The sequence below is a fragment of the Eptatretus burgeri genome, chromosome 16 (genome assembly GCF_056783735.1).
Source record: "Eptatretus burgeri isolate ZD-2024b chromosome 16, Ebu_testis_v1, whole genome shotgun sequence".
Taxonomy (NCBI): domain Eukaryota; kingdom Metazoa; phylum Chordata; class Myxini; order Myxiniformes; family Myxinidae; genus Eptatretus; species Eptatretus burgeri.
This window is the reverse complement of record NC_140976.1, coordinates 14249962-14269901: the sequence shown is the minus strand read 5'-3', so window position 1 is coordinate 14269901 and position 19940 is coordinate 14249962. Positions and strand designations below refer to the sequence as shown.

The following is a 19940-nucleotide window of genomic DNA, read 5'->3' as shown; positions in this document are numbered from 1 at the left end:
ACAAAGGAAAAGAGAGAACAAGAGCACGAGAAAATCGAGCAACAACAAAAATCTAGGGACATCCATTGAAGCACACAGACAGGTGGAACTATCATGCCAATAATTCTGGTGCTCTGATTAATAAGTGAACTTTGTTTCTTTCCTATCCCCACAACCCCCACACTTACTAATGCAGGAATCACCACCCGGCTCGACGTTCAATCCCCGACAACCAGCAGCCCTTGAACAATGTGAGATGAACCATCTGAGATGGCAGAGTGCTGTGAATATTCAAATGAAGAACTTTCATATTCCATAAGAACAGGAATTCAGATGTGGCATTAACTGTCAACAGGAACGCATGGTCGTGTTTTGTTGCAAAAGCTTTCTGTCCTTTCTGAGCTATATGTCCAAGCTTGCAATGGTTTAGAAAGTGCGTGCCTGCACTCTCAAAACAAAAAATGCTCGAAAGATTCTCCTCCTTCCAATGTTTGTGTGTGATGTGATGAACAAATTTCACAAAATAACACGGACCACCTTCCCTTTAAACTGCATACCTTTCATCAACCTTTGACAATAACGGCTTACAGGAAATTAGTTCATCAAAGCCAAGTTTAAGTGGATCAAGGTGACTTCAAGCAGCCCGTGCTAACTTGATGGACAACAACAGTAGACAGCAGCTCACATTTCAGGTTGTGTTCAATCCTTACTTTGAGGATTCTTGCTTATTTGTCGAGCACTTTCTCGCAATAATCGACCTTCCTTTATATCTTGGCCATCATTTGTTCTGATCTCAATCACAGATTTATTGAAGTGGCCCATCATCGCCCACAACTGTTGCACTTTCTCATTCCTACAGCTGAAGCCGTTTTTTTTTTCCGACACACCGGCAATCTCCACTTCGATCCTTTAATTGCTCTTCGTATTATAACCTAAAACTGCCCTTATCAAAACATAACTCTGAGCCATCACTTCATTAATTTCTCTGCTCATTTCATTTCCCCCATGATGTCTCATGTTCCATCCAGGAACAATAAGATGGTCAAACAATTTGCTTTCCTCACAATCGCTTGGCAAAGTGAAAATCCTGCTTTGGTCTAATCATTAAAGTCTTTCTCCCTGGATATCTGTTTTGTCTTTCTCTCCACTTGTAATCCCATGTTTCCCTCCTTGAAAAATTATCACAAGGACAAAGACCGAGGCCTAACTTTGCTTCTTCGAAAGTACTTTTCTTCTTGTAAAGCACTTATCATTTTAAAGTATCAGACACATTTTACAATCGATGCATCAGCGTACCAGGAGCCAGTGAAATGTCTTGAGGATTGCAGTGATGTGATCACATTTTGTAGTTTGAGCAATGAGTCTTGCTGTGTTAATCTGAATAATAGATTTTATCAATGGAGAGCTGATAAGAGTATCCTAACCACTATGGGGAGTGAGGTGCGACTGACGTTTTGAGAGTTAGCTCAATGACTAAGGGCCTTCAAGTGAAAAAATCCACTGTTTCACTTCTCTACTGATAGACATCAACACGAACCTTCATATAGACTCGTACTCAAATGTATATTCCTTAACCCTTTGAACCCTGAGCTCCTTGGGCATTTGATTCACACACCCTGGGCTCCCTGGAGAAAACTTCTACCACTTGGGTATATGAATAGCGGCCGGTAAAATGGCCGCAAGGGTTCACTGGGTTAAGCATATGAGTGGACATGAGAAAAATTGTGCAAATGGAATAAAACAGATTTACAGATTTTAGCAAAATGTGGAAAACAGGAAAGTATTTGATCCGAAATGACAGCTATTTGAAATTGTGAAAGCAGACGGAGATCAGGTGGTGATCTCCAAGTTTAACTTTTTGAGATGGAAACTTTCAAATAATGGATAAGGGGGTCATGCTTCACTATATTTAGTTAGGAACCTAATATTTTTGAGAAAATGTAGCCTAATGTTACAGAAAGACGTGAAGAGATCTCTCATTGACTTCCTGTCTTTCATCCCTTTCCCAAACCTTCATCTTAGAAATAATGTGTTCGAGAAAGTAAACGGACATCCATTTTTTTAATCTCACAAAGAACGGAATTCATCATTGTGGAAGAGAACACATCATCAGGTTCCGTAGGCAGGTCGATCTGGATGTCATCAGCAAAGCAATGAAAGCTGATGGAGAAATTCCATGCAATTGTTCCAAGTGGATGCAGGTAAAGAGAAAGCAAAAGTGGACCAAGAGCAGATCACTGGGGAACATCAATGGAGAGAAAGTGCCAGCAACATTTACTGTAGATGAACGATCTATAAGATAATATTTAAACCATTAAAGAACAGGTCCAGTGATACCAAAACAGGATTGAAGGTCAACCAACATCATCTGGTCAAATGGTGTGAAAAGAAGTTGAAAGATGCAGTACTTTGTATAGAATAGCATTTGTGAGGGCAGTCTCAGTACGAGATAACTGTTTGAAATCAGACTGGAAGGGTTCGAAAAGAAAATGCTGATATTGCAGAAGATGATTGCAATCATATGTTATCAAATCTTGGAAATAAAAGACAGAGGAGACACAGGTCTGTAATTTTTAAAATCATTGGTGTCCAGTGAAGGATGATGAGTTTGTATTTCTCCATTCATGTTTTTTTGATTGTTATTATGAATATTGTTGTTATTATTTGGTTATCAAATATGAATAAAGTTGGATGTGTTTGCCTGAAATGCTAATGCATGAAACAATTTCTGATTGGTCTGATTCTGAGTGGTCACCGATGATCTTTTGATTGTATGGCTTTTGAAGGCCATGATCATGGTTCACCATCTGTATTGTTTTGTTGCTTTACATATTCTTTATGTTATCTTTTATGCAAACGTGTGGATACTGAACTACAGAGAGATTTTTTTTTATTCGAGAACCCTAAATAATTCCCATACTCGAAAAACTATATTTAGTTAGGAACCTAATATTTTGAGTAAATGTAGCCTAATGTTACAGAAAGATGTGAAGAGATCTCTCATTGACTTCCTTTCTTTCATCCCTTTCCCAAACCTTTGTCTTAGAGCTTCTGCAATTCCAAAAATGAAATCAACTTACCTGACTCTGACAAAAGGTAAATCCACAAAGCCCATTGGTGTTCTCTGTTCTTTTCAATCATGAGCCAGTTGCTCTTGTGAAAAGAAAAAAAAAACTAAAGGGTTAATCTTGAAATAATTGTTTCGGTTTTGTTGTTGATGTTTGTGGAAAACTTCCTTACTACGCTCATGTAGTATAACATCAAAGCTATATTATGATATGTTCTTGACTGTTATTTAATTTGTGCTGTCATGTTGACAAGCCACTATCATGTTGAGAAAACTGTCAATCAATGAGCTGGTGTTTTTCTGTTTTTTATCACACCTTATTACAAGCACCTTTAACAGTGGTAGTCAATCAATGTTTGCAGCTGCATTGCTTGTGTCTGTTTGTTTCTGAAACATCTGCACATCATAACAATAGTTTTTGTATTTCTTCAGCTAATTGCTGGAGAGTTTGGAATACATAAATATGGTTGATTTTAAAATGTCATTTCCATGCCTGGAAACACTCGTCACACACTTCGTTTATTGACACTCAACTGCAGCAACATGGTTGTAGTTTGCTCAACGGCTTCTGGTTCATGCTCCAAAATATATTGAAAACTGGAGAGTTCATAAAACACCTTACCCGCGCTGTCTTGAGAAACAAGGACATGTGGGGGGTGTACGACTGGCAAATTTGATTGGTCGTGATGATGTAAAATGCCGAAATATTTTGTCCAAGTACTGCTAACGGAAGGGTTTTTAAAAGTATCAAAAAGGTGATTTGTATTCTGCAGTATTCAAGAATATAATTGAAATGAAATAAAATTAAGATTTTAAAGGTCGTAGAAAAAAATCATGTGCGGAAGTTTACCGCCATTGGTGCAGCGTCTTAGACACCACCTTATTTAACACCGAATATAAGTTATTCGTACCTGTATTTGTGTCCTTTATGACATCCTGAAAAACATTAAGTTTCTTGTTTGGAATGTTTTCTAATTTTATTTGCCTGCCAGGCAGGCATAGAGGCTTAAAAAAATTACCTAACTATTCTATACGCACGCTCGCTCAGAACAAATTCAGAGCCAAAGTACCATTAAACTTCAGGTTCGTCTCCGATTCAAGTTCCAGTTCATGTTCAAAATATAACATTCAATTGAAATTAAGTTGTTTGTCGATCATAAACTGATGTTTGTAGACAGATAGACAAAAGTGAACCAATTGCTTAACCCCGCTCACTTTTCGCTTTGTGTACACGGGCTAAAAAAACTTATCAAATAAATTATTTATTTGACTGTTTCGTGTGTGTGTGTGTGTGTGTGTGTGTGTGTGTGTGTGTGTACATATAAATATATATATATATATATATATATATATATATATATATATATATATATGTATATTCGTGGGAAATACAAACCTGGTACGAGAGAACTGTTGAATGTTGTTACCATAGTAATACGAGACAATAACAATGTGACAATTCAAAACATTAACATTTTGACGTGCATGTTGTTCTAGCATTTAATGCAATAGCAATAGTTCTTATTTCCCATTTTGTGATACATCATGGCTGACAGTGTGCTCTCAATCTCAGTAAGGGGTCATGAAATAATTGTTTATGGTTTTGTTGTTGAAAATAAGAGAAGTAGGCCATGCTTGCAGATCATTAATGTGACATGATTGTGTCGTGTGAGTTGAAGTTAAAAGTGTATTTCACATGTTGTGATTGCCGAAAACTAGTGGTAGGTTTCTGTGAATAGGTATTTGTAGGGATTTGCAGGTTCCTCAAGAAGGAGGGCTCGTGGCAGAAACTTGTGTGAATTTTTGGGGTTCTTGTTTTTTGTCTCATAATTAAAGTTATTCATTGCAGTTAAGTCGCAGTGTATACTAACGGAATACAGTACTTCAATACTATTTTGTGCTCATAATACACAATCGGTGATTCCTGTTTATCAGGAGGGTTGACGTGATCAAATTTACGTCCCGTTGGATCGTAAACAAGTTCGTATGCTTCGTCAGAATTGGTGAAATGTGTGAATTGTTAGAAATGCTTTAACAGCTAGTCCAAAGTGTTCATGACAGTTTTATGAGTTTTGGGAGATGTTCTTTATAAATAGTGACAAAATGGAACATTGCTCGATACAGTATTGTGTAACAAGTGTCCAGGCTTTTTTATTCTTCTTTTCAACATGGTCTAAAGCTCGTGGAGAATCTGCAACACAAATCGGACACACATGCAGACAAATACACGGACAACACCGGACTTGACTTCAGACATTACATGAGACTTGGAAGCTTGTCTCACTCTTCACTTCTCACAGAGGAACTGACTGTTTGTGGACATATTAGCTATGCTTTGTAATCCAGTTGAAAGTGACAAAGACAGCTGTTGTGATGCAGTGCCAGCAGAGAGAAGAAGGGGAGTGTATCTTGGAGCATGCCTTTTTGTCCGTGGGAATGTGAATCCAACTGTTTTTTTCAGCCCTTTCGATGTCAGAGATTCCATGCTATCTTTCAAGAACAAGTATGTATAATTGTGTGCTGATGACATGTTTGAAATTCCTTGAAAAGAAACTACTTATTTATTTATTCATATGCAGCCTGTGGCTGCCTGGCTGCATCATTTTCTGGGGGTGCAGCTGTGCCACTGATGCAATGCCCCCTCTTACCAGCACGTTAGTGCTCATTTCACTGACCTCAGAAGGATGGCAAGCTGAGCCTTTTGGTGCCTTTTCATACAAGAACATTCAATTGGAAACTTCTGTCAACACAAAGAGAGATTATTTGTTAAATTTTTACCTTTACTATTGCAGCACCCTATTTACCAAATCTATCATTTTTTTAAACATTAGGTTAGCATGCTTGATATCAACTTCCCTTCACTACGTATGAGTTTACCGAGATCACTTGCTATCTCGAGGCAAAGCCTGGTGTGGGCTTAATGGTGAGGGTAGCTGGCTTAAGATCATAGTGTCTTGAGTTCAAGCCCCTTTCAGGTTGTTGAAGTAACATCAGACAGGTTTACTCAGCTTGCCATACTGCTGAGGTTGGTGAAATGTGTACCAACGTGCTGGTAAGGGAGGGTATTGCATCAGCGGCACAGCTGCACCACGAAAAGATGATGCAGCCAAGTGGCCACAGGCTGTGTATATATATATATATATATATATATATATATATATATATATATATATATATATATATATATATATATATATATATATATATATATATATACAATTTCAAAACACACCTGGGTCACAAGTGTGCCTTGAAGTCCTAAGAATCATCTTGTTTTGGCCCTTCAACCTCAATATGGTCAGCTTAGGTTGGCCAGAAGGGGCACATATGCCTTCACATGCAGCTTGTACACTTTCAGCAAGAACCCAAATTACACCAACAACAACAACTTCCACCCCCAGAATTCACAACACCAAAAATATATACTGGAGAAACCCAACCAACCAACATTACAACAAGCACCACTCAACAACAAAAAAACACACACATAACCAACTAACCTCATAACATACACTATTCAAATCAACAAGCATACACACATCTATCCATTTCTCTTCCACACTCAATCACTTCCCCTTTTTGAGCTGAAAGAAACTGTACAAACAACCTGAACCTACACCATTGAACCTGCCTCCATAAACATCCTCCAAATCCAAAGTGAGTGATTAAAGGCAAGCTGGGCCACTCTCACACACATCCTCCTTCTTTCCGTTCCACACACTTTGGTATACATATATATATATATATATATATATATATATATATATATGTATATATATATATATATATATATAGAGGTTCACGAGCGCCAGCCAGAGTGACCACTATATTCGTTATGTCTGTGTGTCTGTCCGTCCTGAGCATAACTCCGTGGACTATGATCCGATCTTGATGAAACTTGGTTATGTGTTCGATATCAATGCCGAGTTGTGTTTTCCTGGATGTGGGCGTGGCTATGCCCATTGTGGGCGGAGCCACGCCCAAAAAATAGTCATTTTAAAAATCTATCTTCTCCGAGGGAATTGACTGAATGGAATGGGTTCTTCGGTATTTGAATAGCAAAATGAATTATCTAAAACTTGTCGTTTTCCGAATTTTCATTTTCATCCCAAGGTCAAGGTCACAAGGTCAAAAACTTAGAAAATTGCGAATTTTGACATAAAAATCATACGACCGCCCAAACTTTGAGAGCTAGAATGACAATATTTTTTATGCATAATCTTGAGGTCATTCCCCACCTAAAGTCTTGAAACCATTTTGCTCCATCTCGAACATCTTGCCCGTGGCGCCCCCTTCAAGTTTGTTTTTACGCTGATTTCATCAAAGTATGGATAATCCGAGGAGTGCGAAATGCCATATAGCCTATATGACGTTATATTGTTCCTGGAATGTTCCGGAGGAAGTTTTGCACCAAAGGTCATAATCCTTGACCTTTAACCTTAAAAGGCCACAAACGTCAAATTTTCAAAGTTATGGAAATCGAACCGGGTTTTCGACCTTCTTCGACGAACTAACTCCAATAAGCTATAGCACGTATCCTGTTTCCTTATGTTAATGTCCACAACATTGTTTTGGGACCTTTAAAGGTTATGCAAAGGTCAAATTTTGAAAGTTGTTGAACGAAACCGGGTTTTCGACATTTTGCAACTAATAACCTGTCACTCGTACCACATCATGTTGATCATTTTTATAACTTGGTCAAACATTATCACATTGTCTCATCCTTGACTTCTGAAACAATCTACATCGTCAAATACTGCTTGTGAACCATCGTCGTCTTCAGACTTGTCTTTTTTCTAATATCGTGGTATTTTTTTCCACGGCTTTCTGCTCGTCGATAACGGTGTATTGATTCGCACAAACATACTTTTTTGCTGCTATTTCCTCATTGCTGTTTGTTCTAAAATTTGGTGGAGAGGTACTTAATATAAATTGTTGGTTGACTGTGCTTCTGCTTTTCTTATTTGGCATTAGTATTTACTTGGTGAGGAACATTATCACTTCGTTCAAAGTTTGTGCTACCATGTAAAAGGGTTATGAAGCATTGTCGTCATTAAAAAATTTGCAAACTCCACAAAGCTATCTCAGCTGGAATGCAATCAGTGATATTAATGAGCATACCAATTTTTAATGAAACATTCACAAAAGGGGAACCCTCCTCTCATCCCACCCAGACCCTCCTCTCATCCCACCTACCACGAACAAAAAAGATAACTGTCAGGGACGTACAGCGCCTTCAGAAAGTGTTCACACCCCTCGACTTTTTCACATTTTGTTGTGTTACAGCCTGAATTTAAAATGGATTAAATTTAAATTTTGTCACCGATCCATACAAAATACCCCATAATGACAAAGTGAAAACATGTTTTTAGAATTTTTTACGAATTAATTAACAATGAAAAGCTGAAATGTCCTGAGTCAATAAGTATTCAACCCCTTTACTGTGACACTCCAAATTGAGCTCAGGTGCATCCAATTTCCTTTGATCATCCTTGAGATGTCTCCACAACTTGATTGGAGTCCAGCTGTGGCAAATTTAATTGAATGGCCATGATTTAGAAAGAAACACACCTTTCTATATAAGGTCCCACAGTTGACAGTGCATGTCAGAGCAGAAGCTTCACCATGAAATCCAAGGAACTGTTCATAGAACTCTGAGATAGAATTGTGAGGAGGCATAGATTTGGGGAAGGGTATAAAACAATTTCTGGTGTTTAAAGTTCCCAAGAACACAATGAGCTCCATCATTAGGAAATGGAAAGAATATGGAACTACCCAGACTCTTCTTAGAGCTGGCCGTCCGACCAAACTGAGCAACTGGACAAGTAGGACCTTGGTCAGGGAGGTGACCAAGAACCCAATGACCACTCTGACAGAACTACAGAGTTCCTTGGCTGAGATGGGAGAACCTGCTTGAAGGACAACAGTCTCTTCAGTACTTCACAAATCTCGGCTTTATGGGAGAGTGGCCAGCCGGAAAGCACTCCTGAGAAAAAGCCAAAAGACAGCAAGCCTGCAGTTTGTAAAAAAAAAAAAGGCATGTGAAACACTCAGAGCTTGAGGCAAAAGATTCTGTGGTCTGATGAGACGAAAATTGAACTCTTTGGCCTGAATGCAAAGCGCTGCATCTGGCAGAAACCGAACACAGCTCGTCATCCATCTAACACCATCCCTACCATTAAGCATGGTGGTGGCAGCATCATGCTACGGAGATGCTTTTCAGTGGAAGGGACTGGGAGACTTGTAGGATAAAGGGAACAATGAATGGAGCCAAATACAGGCAAATCCTTGAGGAGAACCTGTTTCAGAATGCAACATATTTGAGACTGTGGCAAAGATTTACGTTCCAACAGGATAATGATCCCAAGGAAACAGCCGAAGCAACACTGGAATGGCTTCAGAACAAGAATGTGAAAGTCCTTGAGTGGCCCAGCCAAAGCCCAGACTTGAATCCCATTGAGAATCTGTGGAAAGACTTGAAGATTGCTGTTCACTGACACTCCCCATCCAACTTGACAGAGCTTGAGCAAATCTACAAGGAAGAATGGGAGAAAATCCCCAAATCCAGGTGTGCAAAGCTGATGCAGACATTCCCAAGAATACTCGAAGCTGTAATCGCTGCCAAAAGCACTTCTACAATGTATTGACTCAGGGGGTTGAATGCTTATTGATGTAAAACATTTAAGCTTTTCATTTTCAATTAATTTGGGAAATTTTCGAAAAACATGTTTTCACTTTGTCATTATGGAGTATTTTATGTAGATCGGTGACAAAAATTTAAATTAAATCCATTTTAAATTCAGGCTGTAACACAACAAAATGGGACAAATGTTGAGGGATGTGAATACTTTCTGAAGGCGCTGTGTTTTGCACGCAAAAGGTGAAGACATGCAAACAAATGAAATATCAAGCAAAAACAATTCTCAGTAAAGATAATCAGAGTGTACATCAACTCATACAGACTATTGATGGTATTCAAACAGGCAGACAGGCTATCCTTGAAGGATTCTCATCGCTCTTGCACTAGTAGTGTGGCAAATCGAATCAATACGTTTTCGGGTAATTTTAAACAAATTTCACAGTATCAAATTCAAGCAGGGAGGGGCTGTTGTGGCTGATCAACATCAAGTGAGATAGATGCTCAACAAAAGGTTTGCTCCATATCAGGATGGCAATGTTCAATGAGTTGAAATAGCTCACAGGGATCACACCAGTCACTGATGGCAGCTTGCATAATAATTGCCTCTTTATTATTAAATTTACCTATTAATTATCTGATCATAAAAGCACAAACTATACAGTGAACGTCATGGCAACAGATGTTTGGTTAAGCAAGTGTCAGGATTCAGTTAATTATCGAAAGCTGACATATGTAATTTGTATTAATGGAGTAATCAATTCACTAAATTATCCAAATAAGGTAATGCAATGATTCTTTGGACAGTTTGGCTTTTGAAAAGATTCACTTTAAATCACATAATCGCAGAAAATTATTGAGCCTATACTGAGCCACACTACAGAGTTAAGCAATATATCTGATTCACCCCCCCTCACTCCTCTCCGACAACCTCTCACACCCTCATGCGTACCATGAATGGGTGCATGGGGACTAATTCATTTCCAAATGATATGAGAAGCTGTCACCTCATCATTTCTGGTAATTAGCTAATAATTAAGATTCGTTCTTGATTACTGTGCAACACAAGCATGAGATATTGCTTTTGCATATTGTAATTTATATATCAAGGATTAATATTCATTAAAGAAAATGAAGTGACAGTTTTTGGAGAAAAATATCAAAGAACAGATCAAAAAATCCACACCCTAAAGTTATTGTGCCACCGTAATGATTAAATTCCTTCCGGTTCTGGGTTTGGAGCATTGGCAGGTCTCCTTCAGGGCTCTCTGATGACGATCTCAAAGTTAAGTTTCCGGTCATTATCTGTACCATTTTAACTGTTTATTTTCTCACCTACATGTTACTTTGTGTTCCTAGTTCGGTGTTGTTTCAAAAATCGTGCTATTTTGTGAGTTTTTGTCGACCTTGTCTAACCGAGTGCTTGAGGCAGACCCATCGTTCCCCTCGGTATACGATCGTGTTTATTTGTATTTTCAACCCCATTACCTTCAATTTCTATCTTTCCCACTTTCCCAACATCCCCCATTCCTCCCAACTAAACACTCTATTTCTTGTCTTAAATCCCCCCCCCCAAAAAAACTTTCTCCTTGCACACTCGCAAGTCTCGATCCTTCTTCTTCTTCCTCTTCTTATTCTTATTCTTTTTCTTCCCGGCACACCATCTTTATTCTACTGAGCTGACCCTGTCTCACCATTACCTTCATGATTTCTTCCGATCTACAACCTTCCATTCCCGATCTTACCTGTTCTTCAAAAATACATCAGAAATAATAATCTTCCTTGTATCCTTTCGATATCCACTCCTCCTGTAACCAAGTGTCTCTCTCTACTCTTCCTGGTACTTTTCATCGACCCAGCAGCTTCACACTGTGTTTAACGTCCAAATTCACCACACACTTCCACAATTTTACTTCAACCTTCCCTTTTCCAAATGTTACACAATCCTTATTTAAAATAAATAATTTCACTTTTGACTCAACACCTCCCAGGGCCAAATGCTTCTCCCATAACCACGTGATCTGTTTCCACCCCCTGCGTTTATCGATCCAATTTCACCATTCACCTCACGATTTTTTCTTCAACACTTTCATGACCTAATCTGATGAAAACTATCTCAAACAATAGTAATAATAATAATAATAATAATAATAACAAAAACGATCTCTTATAATGCTTCATCTTCCTCTTTCACACATGTGGTACTCATTACTGTTTCATAATGCACTACTCTTCTACTATTTCAACAGACTGCTCTCAATTCAACCTTTCCTTCATACCTTGCCGAAAAAATCCAACTGTTACAGCGTTTCTTCTCTCCATTCTCTGAATTCGCCTTTATTGCATCCGTCAAGAAACGTGTTTAATCGCATCTCTGACCTAAAACTTTTTAAAAACCCCAGTTTGCTATGAATGTTCGCTTTCCATCAACCATTCTTTTTTTTCTAATTTCAGTGCCAACTCACCAATCTCACCCCTCACTTTCAAAGCAACCATCACACTCTTCTCCCTCCAAGCCTCCCTCTCACCTTTCTCCTTCAACTCTCCCCACTCACCCTTCTCCCACCATTCACCCCCCTCACTCACCCTTCTCGAAGTTGCCCCCCCTCTCATCCACAAAGCTGCCTCCTTCCCCTGCCCTTTCACCTCCATCTCTTTACTCCACCTCCTCAAATCCTCAACTGCCTTCTGCCCCCTCTCTTGTCCCCCCTCTCCTCCAGCACCACAGAGCCTTTTCTCCTCTTCATCCGGCCTCCTCCCCTAACTATTCTGCAATCCCCCACACTCTTTCAACAACCCTCCTTACCTCCCCCCCCGTCTTTCCCTTGTCCAAACCTCCCCTCCCTCCCACCCCCTGCACCCAAAGCCTCCTCCCCTCCCTCTTCATTAACAGTGTGGACCCCAAATATCCGGGGCCTTCGCTCAAACCTTTCAGATCTTTCCATACAGGTTGCCACTGACAAACCAGACATAATTTGCCTAACAGAAACTTTCCTCCCCCAAGATGTGTCTGACTCCCAAATATCTCTCCCTGGTCACTCCCTCCTCCGGTTTGACAGAGCTGAGCCTCGTCCTGGTGGAGGAGTTGCTCTCTTCATCAAAGACTCTATTCTTCACTCTCCAGGCACTGCCCTCACTCCCCCACACCCCCAGGAATACCTCTGGCTATGGCTTCCCCTCCACTCCCACTTCCTGTCTATATGTGTACTGTGCCGTCTACCAAACACTGATGACTCCATTTACACCTCACTATCCGAAAACATGGACCAACTTCTATCTTATCCAAACTCTCTCTTCCTCATATGTGGTGACTTAAATTGTCATCATGCCAGTTGGCGAAGTGTGGTTACCTCTCTCACCTGTCATGGCACTTTAGCAAAAGCTTTCTGCGACTCATTGGGACTGACTCAATCGGTCAACTTCCCAACCCGGATCTCAACCAATGGAACTCTATCTCTTCTGGATCTGATTTTGACAAATTTCCCTGAAAAAATCTGCTGCTCTTCCTCTGCTCCATTCGGTTCTTCTGACCACGTCCTTGTCAAAGTGGACATCTCTCTGGCTGTTATCAGCGAACCACCTCACCGCCGTCGAGTCTGACATTTCACTCAAGCCGACTGTCAGGGTCTCCAAGCAGCCATCAAACCTATAGACTGGTCTCCGATCGCTACTTTCTCTATCATCAACTCATCCTGGGAATTCTTTCAAAGAAACTTGCTCTCCCTCATGCACAGAATTATCCCCTCTCATCTTCAGTTGGCCTACCTTTCCTCCCGCCCATGGTTCACTGAAGCTTGTGGCGAGGCAGTTGTCCTGAAACAACTTGCCTTTGCCTCATGGAGAGCAAACCCAACTGAGAGTAATCTCAGTTCCTTTCACAAAGCTCAGAACAAGTGTGTATACCTTCAGGAGACCCAGAAGACAACATCTTTATGAGCTCAAGTCTGAACTCACAAACCTCTCCCCCTCCTCCAAATCCTGGTGGCATCCAATCAAATCTGTTTCTGGTGTATGTTCCCCCTCATTCCCCTCCCTTACCTCAAATGGCTTCACTGCTGATACCGCACGTGAAAAGGCTGAATGCCTAAACTCGGTGTTTGCATCGAAATCTTGTGTCCAAAACCTATCGCTTTCTGTACCCACCTTACCCAGTCGCACCAAACTGTCCCTGGACTCTGTGTCCTTTTCTCCTGACAAGGTGGAGAGTTTGCTGTCAAACCTCGACTCAGATTCTGCAACCGGTCCAGATGGCATCAGCCCACATGTCCTAAAAACCTGCTCCTCTGCTCTTGCTCACCCTCTCTCTGTTCTATTCACCCTCTCATTTGCTCAAGGTCATCTGCCATCTGCTTGGAAATCAGGAAACATTACTGCCCTGCATAAAAAGGTGCAAAAACAGATCCTTGCAACTTCAGACCAATCAGTCTTCTGCCAATCATCAGCAAAGTTATGGAATCCATCATCGCTTCAGACATTAAATCCTTTCTATTCTCCAATGGCCTGATTTCCGATCATCAATTTGGTTTCAAACCAGGTCACTCCACCCTGGATATGCTACTTCTGCCATCCCAACAATGAATGGAGGTCCTCAATGCTGGATATTAAATCAGAGCCATATCCCAAGACATATCACGTGCTTTTGACAGTCTGGCACCCTGCCCTACTCACCAAACTCTCTTCCGATGGTATCCAAGGCCATCTCCACTCATGGCTCGCAGACTTCCTCTCCTGTCACAGTCAACGTGTGGCCCTAAATGGAGTTCTTTCATCCCCTATTCCTGTCCAGGCTGGTTCTGGGCCCTGTTATTTTTCTGGTTTTCATTAATGATCTCTCCGACTCTCTGGAAAATTCTCTATTTCTCTTTGCTGATGACTCCACCCTCTGCCGTACCAACTGTCATCCCTCAAACCGGCAAGCAGCAGCTTCTTCACTCACTGCAGATCTGGGTAAAATCACAAACTGGTCCAACACGTGGAACATGTCTTTCAATCCAGACAAATCTCACACTCTCACTATGTCTCTCTGAAAGAACCATTTAGAACCCCCCCCCCCCATCCACTTTCTCAACAATTCTCTTGAAGAAGTCCTTTCTTTCAACCTTCTGGGTCTCACTATCTGCCATGACCTCTCTTGGAAAAGTCACATTTCAAACCTGGCCTCCAAAGCCAGTCGCCGACTGGGAATCCTCCGTCGTGCAAAGTCCTTCCTCGGCCCTCTTGAGCTCCTGACCACTTACAAAGCTTTCGTCTGCAGCCTGATGGAGTACTGCTCTCCCCTCTGGGCTGGTGCTCCTGCCTCCCACCTTTCTCGGCTTCACGCTGTGGAAACCAAGACATTTCGGATCATTGGCATCTCCTGCAATGAGGCTGAGTCTTTGGGCCTCTCACTCTCTCACCGCAGATTGGTTGGTGGTCTTTCTGTCTTCTACCATCTCCTCTCCAGCCTCAACCCCGCCCCCTGCTCTCTCTGCGATTTGTCCCCACCACATTTCCACAGGGCGCTCAAGGTCCGCCAACAACCCCCTTCTGGTAAAACTACCAAAATCATGAATCACTGCTCACCTTCACTCTTTCATTCCTCTTTTTTTTCCGCCTTTGGAATGAACTCCCTCACTCTGTTCAATCCCATTCTTCCCCCCAGGCCTTCAAAACAGGTGTTCACCACCACCTCTTATCTATCTTTCACACCATCCCCCATCCAAATTCTCGATCTTTTCTACCCCCGATAATCCACCCAAACCCACCTCCTTCAAATTCCCTGCTTTCCTTCCTGAAAGTTCCTGTAATGTCCATCTTGTATTCCCCATGTTCCCTCCCCAACCCTCTCCTTTCCACAGAACTCCCAATGTCTCTGTTCCCCACTGTTTTGTCCTTCCCTCTCCCACCCCTCTTGTCTCATGCCCCCCTTGCTGTGCGTTGTGTGTTCGCTCTCATACGAGCCTCGACAAGGTATACAAAAAAAAATGCCTGAATGAGGATAAATGGCACATTTTGCTCTTGTTCATGTTATGGCAAGTATTAAATTTTAATCTATGATTCTCTTTATCAAATTAATAGGAATTTATGATTGTGGTAAATAAATAGGAGTGGTTTTTTTCTCTAGAAAATCGAGGCTCATGGAAGAGTGAGTGAGCAGTGGGGTTACAGTTGGACTCGGCAAGTCGGGGAATGAACAAAAAGGGGAGAGAGAAGAAGGAAGGAACCACAGTAATCTGCAAGTAAGAGTTGGGATAAGTATGGTTTACGAGGGTAGAAGGACTCGCAGGTAGTGACTGGAGATCACATGGGATGGTAATGCACCACCTGCTTGAAGCTCTGGAAGAAAGAGTGACATTGACCACCCTCAGGAAGGTGGTTCCACAAATGTGAGAAAAGAAGAAGAAAGAGTTGTGTAGTGACCTTGGATTTTGTGAGTTTAACCAGGAGGGTGTTGCTGGAACAATGTTGCATGCTGGAGGAGCTGGAGAGGGTCGCAACTGGGAGAGCAACGAGACTGTTGGTGAGGAGGTCAAAAAAAAAAACAGAGGCCATCAACCCATCTGTGATGTGACAGCAATGGACCTTGTGCTTCGGCCTCATTACGAGAGATGCCAATAATGTTGAGAGATTCGGACTCCATAGATGTCAGGGAAGACAGATGTGATGCTAAGGTGCCAGCCCATAGGAGAAAGCAGTGCTCCATTGAGCTATGTGCAAAGACTGTCGGTTGTGAATAGCTCTGATTTTTCAAGGATTGACTTGGAACGACCAAGGATGCCCAGTCTGGGGCTGGCTTTAGATGCCAGCTTTGCAATATGATGGGCACAATATAGTCATGGCTGATTGTGAGGCCGAGAAGTTCAATACACTGAACTTCTTCCGGTGGCTGGCCGTGGAAATAGATAGGTGGGTCCGTTTGACAATCTTGCCAGGAGGGACAGGGTGAGACTGTGAGAGTTTCCAGGATTGAAAGGCATGTTCCATTTTTCAGACCAACATCTCATCATTTGCAGATCAGTTGATAGTGACACAGCTTCTTTCTCCTAGTCAATGTGATGGGGTACCTTCAGAGCATGGTGAGGAAAAGGAATGGGCCCAAGACACTGCATCAAGGCACTCAATCCTCAAATGGAAGAGGAGAAGGTTTTATTGATAGCAACACAATGACTATGAGTGGAAGAAGTCAGAAAGTCAGGTATGAAGGTGGCCTCATATACCACAGGCAATGAGCTTGACTATCAGAGCAGGAAGCCGGCTCATGTCAAATGCTCGAGTTATGTTCTGAGAGACTGTCCAGACCTCTGGTTTGAGATTTAGGACCCCCAACCATTTCCGAGAGAGAGAAACAGCAGCATGTCCAGAGTAAAAGAGGAGAGATGACATTGGCAGCAATGATGGATTCCCTTACTTTGCTTCTACTTGGAAGTATGATTACTGGCCTATAGTTCAAGGAATCTGTTTTTGCACCCTTCTTGTGAGTGGAAGTGATGTTTGCAGACTTCCAGGCAGATGGGAAGCAGCCAAAGGAAGACAGGTTGAAGAGAGCAGACAATTGAGAGAAAGAGTTGCGGAGCAGGATTTAAGAACGTTTGAGCAGGATTTTATTTTAATTGCAACAATTCAAATTTTAATAAGCAATACCCCTAAAAAAAAACAGTTTTAATTGCAGAATTGCAAAGAATAGAGCCAAAAAAAATTCACACCAAATCGTCATTGCAGCACGATAAATTACTTTAACCTAGTTAGGATAATTGGCAGACCCTGTTTCCCATTAATTTGCGAAGACACTCAGCGCAAGGTACCATCGATATGTTTTCAGAATTTCAAACATTTATCGACGTTACAAATGCAAAGGTGAGTTTTCAGAGCTGCCATTAGCTTGTCATTTAATGCTTAATTCCGGAGATTACTTTCACATCATAGAAATGTTGGTGGTCTCTCTGTCTTCTACCACCTCGTTTCTGGTCTTGCACCCTCTACCCTTTGTGTGGTCTGTCCCCCCTCACCTTCCCCCCTCCCAGGTTTCTGCAGGTGCATGTGGTCTTCCAGTAACCCACTTTTGGTGAAACTCCTAAAATCCAGGTACAATGTTCACCTCCACCCATGCATTTCTCTTGTCTGTCTCCTGTGGAACCAACTTTCTCAGTCTGTTCAATCTCCTCTCTCATCCTCCAGGGCCAAGAGACTGCTGTTCACCACCTTCTCAGGTCATCCCCAACCATACCCATTACCTTTTCTACCCTCATTAATCTGACACAAGCTCACCTCTTTCCATGTTGTCGGGTTATCAGCTTTCCATCCGCCCCCTCTCCCTCCTCTTCGGTATCCTTGTTGTTCCATTCCTGCTGCTTCCCCAATTTTCCCTTCCATTCCGTGATTGAGTTGCTCCTGTTTCCAGCTTGTTCACCTCCTGATTCCACCCCTCCCTCCTCTTACTCTTACTTCCCCCCATGTTCTTTCTTCGTCCAAGTCCCCCACTATTTTGGCAATGTATGCTGCTGTTGATGTATTTTCACCCTCTCTCTTGCCACTGTTCTTTACATTATGGTATGTCCTGGTCCGTTCTGTGTTCTAGCTCCCCCATGAGCCTTGACTCTGTATACAGAGAAAAAAATATCAATTTCTGTTCCCAAAATTGAGAACCGCGTAGGCTATGGTCATAAGTGGCCTGAAAAAAATGCTCCAGTTAGAACTATAGTAAATAAGAGTACAACTCTCATATACTATAGTTCTAACTGTTGCATTTTTGCCTGGGGTAGAACACAAATCGCCTTCTAAATATTTCAGGAACCTCCAGTTTTGCCGTACTGCACTTGGATATGTTCTATCGGGTAGTGTATAAGGGTGGTAAATAAGAATCCTTCAATGGTGCTAAACTTCTGGATTTTTTAAACGATCTTTAAAATCATGATTGTATTAAAACTGGGGTATATACTTGAACATTACGTGGGGCCTCGTGATATATATACATCTGCCATCTTACCTCTGCCATCTGTGATGGGCTAAAACGAGAGATAGGGCAAAAACTCAAAAAGTTAGGGACGGATTTGGATGAAACTTGGGGGGGCAGGTTTGGTATGTAACAAGGAAGAATTGATTCGATTTTTGTGATTATCCAAATCCGGATCTGAGAACTTCTTCACCATTGAGTGATCGGGCTAAAACGACCTATAGCATGATATCTCAAAAAGTTACAGACAGATTCGGATTAAACTTGGTGGAGAGGTGGTGTTTGTGACAAGGACGTATTGATTCGATGTTGGTGAAGATCTGCGGCCAGCTCCCGGCAGAGGTATGCGCTCTACCGAGTGCCCTTCTGGTTGTTTATTGCAACAGGACGAGCGTCGGTTTAGAAATGCAGTTTTTCGTTTTTTTCAAAAACTGTTTTCCCATTCGATTTTTGCAACAATAAGGCAAAACCCAAAAATGACATCAACTCAACAAAAGTGTTTCTATCCGGATTCAATAATACCATATACCACACAGATAGTCATGTTTTTTCTTGTTATCAACATCACTAAAAGAAAAATGATGTGATGAGGATGATGTTCAAGCAAATAAAGCCACACAACAACAATGAGTGAAAAGAGAAAGAGGGAGGGACAGAGAGAGAGAGAGGGAGAGAGAGAGAGAGAGCGAGAGAGGGGAAGAGAATCAGAGCGAGAGAGAGAGAGGGAGGGAGAGAGAGAGAGGGGGAGAGAGAGAGAGAGAGAGAGAGAGAGAGAGAGAGAGAGAGAGAGAGAGAGAGAGAGAGAGAGAGAGAGAGAGAGAGAGAGAGAGAGAGAGAGAGAGAGAGAGAGAGAGAGAGAGAGAGAGAGAGAGAGAGAGAGAGAGAGAATGAGAATGAGAATGAGAATGAGAATGAGAATGAGAATGAGAATGAGAATGAGAATGAGAATGAGTATCAGAGGTTTGAGTGGTGTTTTATTTTACAGAACATTCCGATCCAAACCCAAGCCGAGTGGGAATAACAACAGATGTGCTTTCTTGTATTCTTTTTTCTTTGTCAGACTCATGCTCTCTTTCTTTATTTGTCTTTCTATTTGTGGTCTCAGTGTGTTTTTCTCTGTGTCTGTTCCTCTTTCTTGGCTTATCTTTGTCTTTCTACTTTCCATTCTTTGAGAAGTTTTTTTCTCTCCACGTTACCTTTTCTACGTGTGCCTTCCTCCATATTGTCAAACGTCATAAGCAAAGCGCATCAGGCTCAGTGCCCAAGTCCACGTAGAAAAGAACGTGGAAGATTTCTTTCCAGGGCCTCTGCCAAGATAATTCTGCCAA

The 19940-nt window shown here is 41.5% G+C and overlaps 1 protein-coding gene across 5 annotated transcripts in view; it reads left to right on the top strand.

Moving 5' to 3' along the window:
- The window catches only part of LOC147010561 (SAM and SH3 domain-containing protein 1-like), a 378167-nt gene that overhangs the window by 203230 nt on the left and 154997 nt on the right, over positions 1-19940 (top strand). For all 5 annotated transcript variants that reach the window (XM_085858823.1, XM_085858822.1, XM_085858821.1 and 2 more), the window contains exon 3: positions 3026-3075. In XM_085858823.1, coding sequence (XP_085714949.1) covers positions 3026-3075 — 50 coding nt within the window. The remainder of the gene's footprint in view (positions 1-3025; positions 3076-19940) is intronic.